The sequence below is a fragment of the Nicotiana tabacum genome, chromosome 4, assembly GCF_000715075.1.
Source record: "Nicotiana tabacum cultivar K326 chromosome 4, ASM71507v2, whole genome shotgun sequence".
Lineage (NCBI taxonomy): Eukaryota > Viridiplantae > Streptophyta > Magnoliopsida > Solanales > Solanaceae > Nicotiana > Nicotiana tabacum.
In genome coordinates this window covers 104,793,050-104,802,450 of record NC_134083.1, presented here as the reverse complement: position 1 = coordinate 104,802,450, position 9,401 = coordinate 104,793,050, and the positions used below count along the sequence as shown (strand labels likewise).

The 9,401-nt window shown below is 38.4% G+C and overlaps 1 protein-coding gene across 2 annotated transcripts; it reads right to left on the bottom strand.

The window, feature by feature from the left end:
* Positions 1 to 532: 532 nt before the first annotated feature.
* LOC107769224 (uncharacterized) lies at positions 533 to 6,969 on the bottom strand. Of its 2 annotated transcripts, none has more exons than XM_016588427.2 (7): positions 6,813 to 6,969; positions 6,321 to 6,399; positions 3,681 to 3,729; positions 3,457 to 3,553; positions 1,987 to 2,039; positions 1,525 to 1,587; positions 533 to 1,123 (listed from the first exon to the last, which is right to left on the bottom strand). In XM_016588427.2, the coding sequence occupies exons 1-7, from the start codon at positions 6,829 to 6,831 to the stop codon at positions 842 to 844; spliced, it is 642 nt and encodes a 213-aa protein (XP_016443913.1). In that variant the 5' UTR covers positions 6,832 to 6,969; the 3' UTR covers positions 533 to 841. The 2 variants fall into 2 exon arrangements, with proteins under 2 accessions (XP_016443913.1, XP_016443914.1); XM_016588428.2 differs by having other exon boundaries at positions 3,671 to 3,729; positions 6,813 to 6,965.
* Positions 6,970 to 9,401: the final 2,432 nt, after the last annotated feature.

Here is a 9,401-nt window from a genome sequence, read left to right as displayed (position 1 = left end):
TAAATTTTATTTGAGCTCATTTGGAGTAGATTAAAGTGTTAACATGTATTGGATTGTTGAAATTCGAAAAACAAGTTTCTGTTTCTAGCCAATTTGCATTTCAAATCTATTTGGCATTAAATGCATGAAAACATTGGTCGCACTTCGGACCTATTTAGTTTTAAATACATCTGAAATACAATTTTTTCACTTCAGGCCTATTTGACCTTAAGTGCATGAATACATTAGTTGCACTTCAGGCTTATTTGGCCTTAAGTGCATCTAAAGTGCAATTTTTTCACTTCAAACCTATTTAGTCTTATGTGCATGAAAATATTTGTTGCATTTCAAATCTATTTGGCCTTAAGTGCATCTTAAAAGCAATTTTTGCACTTTAGACTTAATTGGCCTTAAGTGCATTGCAACTTCAGACTATAATTTTTCAACTTCAGACCCGATAAGCCTGAAGTTGATTCTAAAATGGATAGGCTTGCAAAATTTTGTGCAAAGTAGGTATAACTTCAATGTACCCCAAACTGGGTATAGATGCAAATGCCCCAACAATAAATTATCATTCAGGGGGAAAAAGAAGCGCACCCAGTATATTTCTCGAAATGCTAGAGACACTCGTTAGTTCAACGAAGACAAGAAAGCAACCAGGGTTTTTCCCCACACAAGATAGACCTACGTGGGGTAAAAATAAGGTTCGAGACACATTATATTGGTCCAACATATATTCACGACCATGATCGATCTTTTAGGCACCTCCTCAGGACTTGTTCTAATTTCACCTAAGCATGACATAGCTTTTACAGACTTCCTGTACTAGAGGTGAAAACAATTACTACATAGAAACAGAGCATTATGAATCACTGGGAGGCGTAGTATCTGCTTCAGATGATCGAACTATTGCTTCAATTGTATCCATGTCAATCGTCATAACATCCTCAACTTCAGCCTCTTCTACCTCAGCCATTACTTCATCTGAATCACCTGCACTGGCTATAGGTTCTGCCCCATTAGACACTGAATTAGATAGAATTGGGGAACCCTTGGTTTCTCTATCTGGTGCTGTTGCATTTTGCATGTTAGAAGATGCATATGGGTCACTGGAGATCGTCAATGTTGATGTAACTAGCAAATTCTGCAGATAGGTAAAGCACTCATTATGCTCCAGAACTGTCATAACAGAGTTACATTACAGGGGGAAAAAGAAGCCTATTCAGCCTCTGGCACTTCTTCAGACACTAAACTTGAGATATTTTAGCCTTTTTTCTTTTCGTATAAGTTCTCGAAAGAAAAGAAGAAAAATTGGCATAAGAGCCTGCTAAAACTCCTTAAATGAAGGACCTCCGATCCAACAGAGATAGAAGTGACGACTAAGCTCAATAAAGCATCTTACACTACTTAGTACTAAGAAGTTTTCTCTAGAAAGTTGCCACTCAAGATTTGGAGGTTAAAAGATGTTGAGATGCCACATCAATGAGATTTAAGATGTAAAACTTTAAAAGCACTATAAGGGCAGAATTCACATCAAAGTCCAACCTTTTCTAGAGCCAACGCAAGCTTTGACAGCCTGGAATAAATGTTCCGTGCATCCAACAAAATCTGCTCAATATTACTCAAAAGATAAGTAACATTGAAAAACCAATATATCAATTGTTTAATTGACAGCAATAGCAGCGACAACATAATACAAAATACAACAACAACAACATACCCAGTATTATCCCACACCGTGGGGTCTAGGGAGGGTAGTGTATACGCAAACCTTACCCCTACCTTGTGAGGATAGAGAGGCATAATACAAAATACACTCAAAAAAAATATGAAGATTGAGCTTGTTCCCACTAAGCTGCTTAAGACGACTCCCATACTGGAAAAAACACATTTTTTTCATGAAATAGAGAACAAAGCTTTAAAATTTAAAAAAGGAAAATCAGATGGAGTGAACTACTAACATATAAAACAATCTGAAATTCATATTTAAAAAGAATAATGTCACACCTCACATAGTCTTTGCAACGTAAATGGAGGGCCTTCAGCAAAGCTGTTGAGAGCTGCAAAATCAAGGTAACAAGGTGATGTCGGAAAGATCAAAATCAGAGTAATGAACCACGAAAACAAGAGCTTATCTCAACTGCAACAGCCGAGCATCAAAGAAGTCAAAACTAAAAGTCAAATGTGAACATGGTATTATGTTGAAAGCTTGGTTACAAAGCCAGCCTGGAGAAAACACCATTGAAGCACCACACTTGTGGGTCTTTAACTTCCGACTAATAACATTTTTTTGACAGGTAAATTTAGTAATATATGAAGAATTACTTTTCACGCGATTGAGGCATCACATTTTTTAAGTTAATAATAATTTCAGGTGAGTGGTTTCTAGTCCAATGGGTTGCACCAGACGACCTTAATAACCATAATCGAGAGATAAGTAGACGAGTGAAAACTCTTGAACTTATGAAATTGAAGCAGATGCATGAGAGTTGCTAGCAGAGAAGAGAGTAACAACACGAATATGAAAACTGTTCTTTGTTTATGTTCTTCACGTGACAAACCATAACCCGCTCCTGGAATGCAGAAAAGGGGGGGCAAAGATACTTCTAACAGTAAGATCACCATTAAGAAAATATGGAAAATATTCTTTTAGATGTAACTATATCATCATAATACATGGTGGTTCATGAAGCAGGCACACAATCCAAAATATAGTTTACGAGGTAAGCTTTTCTCAGGAACTTTTTAAGTAAAGCGGTAAGCTTTTAGCCTTTTTCAAGAATTTCAGATGCTACATGCTAAGAGATTAAAAAAATATTTGACCATCACTACACATGAAGTACCAATATGCAAATAGACTTGTTTGACCATTTCACATCAACCTACCCAGAAGAGGATTATTTTGCCCCTCTTACTCAACTTCTACCTTTTTTTCTCAATTCAGCCTATCTTTTTGACGAGCCGAGGGTCTATCAGAAACACCTCTCTACCCCCACAAGGTAGGGGTAAGGTCTGCGTATACACTACCCTCCCCTGACCCCACATGTGGGATTACACCGGGTATGTTGTTGTTGTAACCTATCTTTTTGACATCACATTCCCTCCCTATTGCCAAAGAGCACATCTTAAAGCATCTATACCCAACATGCTATCAAGAAGCGAGTCCCAAGCTAAACACTTAATACAATCAAATATGCAAACATAGGTTATACAGCTGCCCAACACAAACAGAACAATCAAGTTCTTTTGAGAACAGAACAATCAATTTTAGAAGAGCCTTACACTTCTACGGCATGTGAATTTTCTTTTTGCTTCAAGTAATGACACAAAAAAGGACAATATAGGAATGCATTGTAGGATATCATCATGAAATATTATGAGTCATCTTATAGAATTGTTACAATCAAACCATGCTAACTGCCCCTTATGTCAAAGGAGAACAACAGAGATAGGCAAGGCAAATGACAGCGGAAATACCATCATCCAACCTTTTCACCAACTCCGGAAAGCTCTCTCCTAAACAAGATTGTTGCTGTTCGGTAGTCATTTTTGCCTCTGGATAGTCTGACAGGACCTTCAATAAAGAATTCAAGTGTGTTCGAAAGTTAATACACGTTAACAGAAATATCAACCAGCATAAACAGGAAACATCACTTTTAAGAAGCTGCCATATGCTGACAACTTGGCATACCTCCCCATACCTGCTTAAGATGGAATGACAGCATGCCCTTGAGTTTGTCCCAGTCATGCCTGAGCCAAAACACAAACAAGATAAATTAGATATGGAACTTCCCAAACTATAATGTAATAGACAAGAATACAACAAAGACAACTCTTTTTCTTATACTTTATCTCCTTTGGATCAGAAGACAACTCTTTCTTCTTTCTTCAATGTGATGATTGGGTATGACTTGGGTTAGATTACTATATCTACTTCACTAGCTAAAAGAAGAAAAGACAGTTTCACATGGAATAGCTCTTCGCAAATGCTTCAATAAGTTTTAAATTTATAGATAATGAAATAAAACCCTAAATTGGATCTATATCTTAAGCTTTTCCTCTGATCTATGGTAGTTGATTGTAAGCTAGGTTGAGAAAAGAAACCCATAAGATGCTCCTTGCAAAGGAGAGATGGGAAGAACAAAAAAAATCTGTAATAAGCTAGACGAAGATTGTCATTAAGTGGGGCAAAATAAGTTGATCGAAGTGACGAATGAACAGAAAAATTAATAACACTACTTGGATGGTGAACTGCACATGATACATGGGTGGGTCAAGGGAACTCGTCATGCCCATGGCCGCTTCCTGACAACATGTTCCATTTGGTTACAATTTGAGCTTAAAGAAATTATTATTTGGACTCCACCAGTACATCAAATAGAATATACTACTAAACAAAGGTTGCAATCCAAGATATACATAATATTAGTGCACAGAGGCGGACCCAGGATTTGAAGATGATGGCTGCACCACTATCTTCAATATAGACGGAGGCGAGGACTTCATCGGTAGTTGTTGGGTCTCGCCGGATGCCGGCGAACTTCCGGTGATGACTTACACACCAATTGAATATATACAAAAAAAATTCCGAGGTTTATTGGGTCCGGTGACCCCCTACCATACACGTAGGTCCACCTCTGTTGGGGCAGAAACAAGATAAAAGAGAACAAAAAGAGACATGGTATCTTGTTTACTATAATGCCCAGCCCTACAATAATGTCATTAAGGATACTAATTGAGCTCTATGATGGAGCATACAATAGCTTATAAATATGAGAACATTACCATGCCAAGCTGTACTAGGGCCAATTTTCGGATGTTATGATATACTTTGAAGGTTCTGCACCTCTCAAGCACAAAGAAAAAAGAAAAATAAAAGCACCCCGCTAAAGTTTTTCACAAAACTAGCGAAAGCGTTCTTCAAACTCACGTGAGAAGAATGTAAGATGAAAAAAACCTTACCCACTCGTTCCTCAATCCCGCAAGATTGCAAGAAGCGTTGAATAAAGGAAGAAGAATGAACTAAAAGATAAATCACACGTTTTTGAAGCAAGAGCTTAGAAAAACTAATCACTAATGTTTATTTTCAGCATAGAAAGCCCTTTAAATAGGCCTTACAATGAGCAAAATTGATGAGGCTAAGGAAAACTAATCCTAATTAAACTAGAAGAAGAATAAGGTCAAGAAAAACCTATTCCAATTAAAATAAAATAAAAAAATTCTGGTAGGAACGGAATACCAACTAACAATCCTATTTGACTAGAACTACAAATATAATCCTACTAAAACAAGAATTAAAAAATCCTAATCTTTAAGGAAAAGAAATCCTAATCTTAATTGAATTCTTGGACTTCTTCAATTTCTTTAGATTCTTGGGCCTCAATTGGACTAAGGCTAATTAGTGTAAGCATTTTAAATTCGTGGCCCAATTCTCCAAATCCATTGGCACCTTCGTGAGCCCAATAAACCTCCATTGCTGTAGAAAACATGGTCTCCACCTGTGCTTCTCCAGCATCATGATTTGAGCTTGTATGTTCATCATGTTTGCTAGCCTAATTGACTTGTTATGTTAGTACCTAATGTTTGAAGCAGATAGCCTGCTCATACAGTCATACTTACAGCTTAGATTAAGCTCAAGCACATCCAAGTTATAACACTAGTCATAACTTATTCAACTTGCAGTCAATTAGGCTATATGATCTTTGCTTGCGGCATCTCTAACTATTCGGTTAGCGTCTTTCACTTAATGAATCACGCGTTTTAGCCCCGGGTAAAAGAATTTAACATTTTTGAGACCTAGCTGGCTATATTCCTAAGTAAGTTCATGTTGCAACATTATTGAGTTCCTAAACAAGAAAAGGCAAAGTTACAAGAGTACAAGATAATGTCAAGGCATGAAAAAGTTGAATGTAAAAGTAAAAGAACGGAATTTCAAAACTCATATACGAAATGCAAATATCTATATGCTAGCAGTTATATTAATATATTCTTTCATCTCTATCTAAGAAATTCTAGCTAAAAATGCACTGAGCTTGCTTGGGCTCACAGATTCATATAAAACCAAGCATATGGAGCTTGGCTTAGCTCAAACTAATTAGAAGTAGCCATAATTTTAGCAGGGCAATGAAAACAATGTTTTGGCTGCAGCTCAACTGACTGTATTTTGCCTTTAGCCCATTAAACACCCATTTAGGATGCAACTCACTGACAGTCCTAAATCCTAATCGTCTTCTTCCATTAAGAGTTACCATAAGCAAAGTGATAGATGACTATCTCAGATTGCAAATTAGAACTAGCCGACTACGACGAAAAAACATTCTACAGCAGAATAAATAGCATACCAATACTTCCCATTAGCTGCCATTACTTCAATTACACTCTTAACTTCATCATCATTAATCTCCTTCACAGATTCCATTCCTGTAAACTCAATAAGACCCATATTCAGTAGAAAAAGCAAGAACCCAGAACCCATTTCGTCTAGCACAAAAATCACAGGACAAATTGATGGAACTAACCAAGAGACGGGATGACAATATGGACAGTTTAAAGATGATAAATAAAGCAGCACTCCTAGAATACTTATACCCATCAGGGGCGGATCTAGAGTTCGACATACAGGTTCCCGGAACTCAGTAACTTTTGCTCAGATTCTGTTTAAATACTATGAAGTTCACTAAATATCAATAAATATTTGATCGTGAATCCAATTATTATTATAAATTTATTTAGATTCAACGCAAGAACCCATAAGCTTCAAATCTTTTATTTGCCTCTATACCCATCATTACTTCTTAAACAGAAAATATACAAATAGAGAGAAAAATGACTACCTGGTTGAGGAGAACCCATATGCTAAATGAAACGGGAGGTTAGGAACAAAAATTAAACCCTAATTCCTCTTACCCTTCTCGTTTTTTGGGGAGAGAAATTGCAGAATAATTTTTTTCGTAAAAAAAGGAAAAAATTAAGGAGCGCTGTCGGTTACAGGTTAAAGCAATTCCTGGGTTGGTCTTTTAGACCCAATGGGGGAAGTGCACAAATAACCGTTTTAAGGACCCCCATTTGATAAATAATTGTAACTTATAAAGTTCTTACAGTTTAGCTGCCTTATAACCAACTTCGCCCATATCTGAAGTTGACATGGCAGTTTTTTTTTTTTTTAAGCGGTTTGAAATTCGTAAAAACTGGCTAAACTTTAAGTAGTTTTTTAAAAATTAGATACTTTTTAGATAGGGTGCTCCAACCTGCTACCTAGCGTCATTTCTATTGACCCAATTTGTTGGATTTATATTGTGCCATGTATTTAAATTATTTGTAGTGTTATGACGTATGCTTAGTTTCAGTTTAGTATTTTATATTTGGGTTGACCCGGTTGTACATGGATTGTATATAAATGATATCATTTACCCTTAAAATTGGATAACAATTGAACTTATAATGTAATTTTAAGGACACGTGATTTCACCTAATACCAATTGATAAATATGAAGATTAATAACAGAAATGAACTATAAAGTAAAGCGAACCAGTGTTGAAACGGAATTCAACCCTCGAGCTAGGGTACCCTCGAACTGATTGATACCAAAACAGTTAAAAATAAAGCAAGCTGATGAACAAGAGAGTATAAGCTAAAGTGAAAGCGTTATATTAGCTTTTGTATGCGAGAACAATATATATTACAAATGGTTAATACTCCCCTTATATAATAGAGGAATTCTACTTATGGTATAACTCTAATTACAGAAGAAAATCCCATGATTAGCTAATTAACCGTTCCTAATTTGATCCGTTACGAGATTTTCGCCATGATCTTCGACTAGTCACAGATATTTTGCCTTTCCGTTATTATGTTATCTTCGATCTTGCTCGATGCCTGTCTCATTCGGTCTCGATCGCTGCTGTCCTCGATCTCGACAGGTACCTCGAATCCCGAACTTGGTACCTTGTCCTCGTACCTTGGTCTAATCCACTACGGGGCCGACCTTCGATGCAGCTCCCTGGTCCCGGTCAGATAAAAAAATTGGGCGGGCTCGGTTTTAACCGTATACAAATAGTCCCCTCATTTTTTGGAGTGTAATGGCAAGAAACGAATTGAGCCTTCGATTTTTACCTCGACCTGCCATGACGTCACCGTCGTGACGTAAGCGACAGAAGTGACCGAAACATCCTGTTGGTACAGTTCCCCAAGTCATTAATGAGTGTCAGTTGGTGGTCGGCCTCTAGTGCCTTTGAACCGTCGCCGTGAATCCCATAATAGGCCTCTTTTTACACTCTTTCAAACTTTACCTTCAATCTTTTCTAATCTCCAAAGCTTTTTACATCTTCTAAGTTCTTCATCTGCAAATCTACGATTTTCACCGCTAACCTCTTCTTAGAACACCAAATCTTATCATCTCCATCTATTTTTAACTTCAAATCCAAATAGCGAAAACGTCAAAAACTGTTCCTCAAAAGGAAAACGCTTCTTCATCGCGGCCGGCCGGCGACAAAACACCGGTGGAGCCGCGCCCTGAGGAGTGTGTTCCCGAGGGGTGCATCCTCACTTCTGACTTTAAGACAGACAAAACTTCATCGGTCCCTGGTCGATGCGAGCCAATGTCGAGGTATATATGCTCGATAACTAAGAGCTTCCTTAAGCGGGTGAAGAAAGACTGCAACTCGGAAGGCAAAGAGGTGGTGATACCGGCCCCTGGGAAAGACATCACTACCCACGTGGAAGGGTTCCTGAGTGTTTACACTTACCCTTTCATGCTGGGCCCCCTCGATCCCATTATCATCGATTTCTGCCGCAAGTATCAAATAACCCTAGGTCAAATCCATCCCTCCTTTTGGCGGATTGTTATTCTGCTCCGATTTTTCGTGAGCAAAGTCGAGGGGATGCCTTTCACTCTCGACCACCTCATCAGGTTGTACAGCCCCCGCCTCTATCGAGGCGGGTTAATAAAACTTCAGCATCGGGCTACCAAGGTGTTGTTCTCGAGCATAGATGATGATAAGGACCGAGGTTGGATGGGCCGGTTCGTTCGAGTGAGGACTTCCGAATCCCGGCCGAGAAGATGCCATTTTCCGAGAAATGGAATATGAAACGTAAGTACAATCCCACTGTTAGCACCTATTTATTGTTTTGCTCATTTGCTTCTTCTCATCGATATCCTTTTCCGTGATGTAGCGGTCGCTTGGATGCCCGGTGCAATTCCTAACCTCGAGAGCTAGGTTCGGGACCTGGCCTCGACCTCTACGTACGTCGAGCGCTCATGGCGCAATTTATCAAAGGGTTGATGGGAGGCCAAGACTCATGGTAAGCCCACTTTTTGTGTATTTGATGATTCGATTAAGATGCCCTTCTTCTACTTATTCCATTTTCTCGTGTACAGGCCTGGGCAAGGATGCGGTCGTGAGGCCCCTTTCTGGTGAGGAGG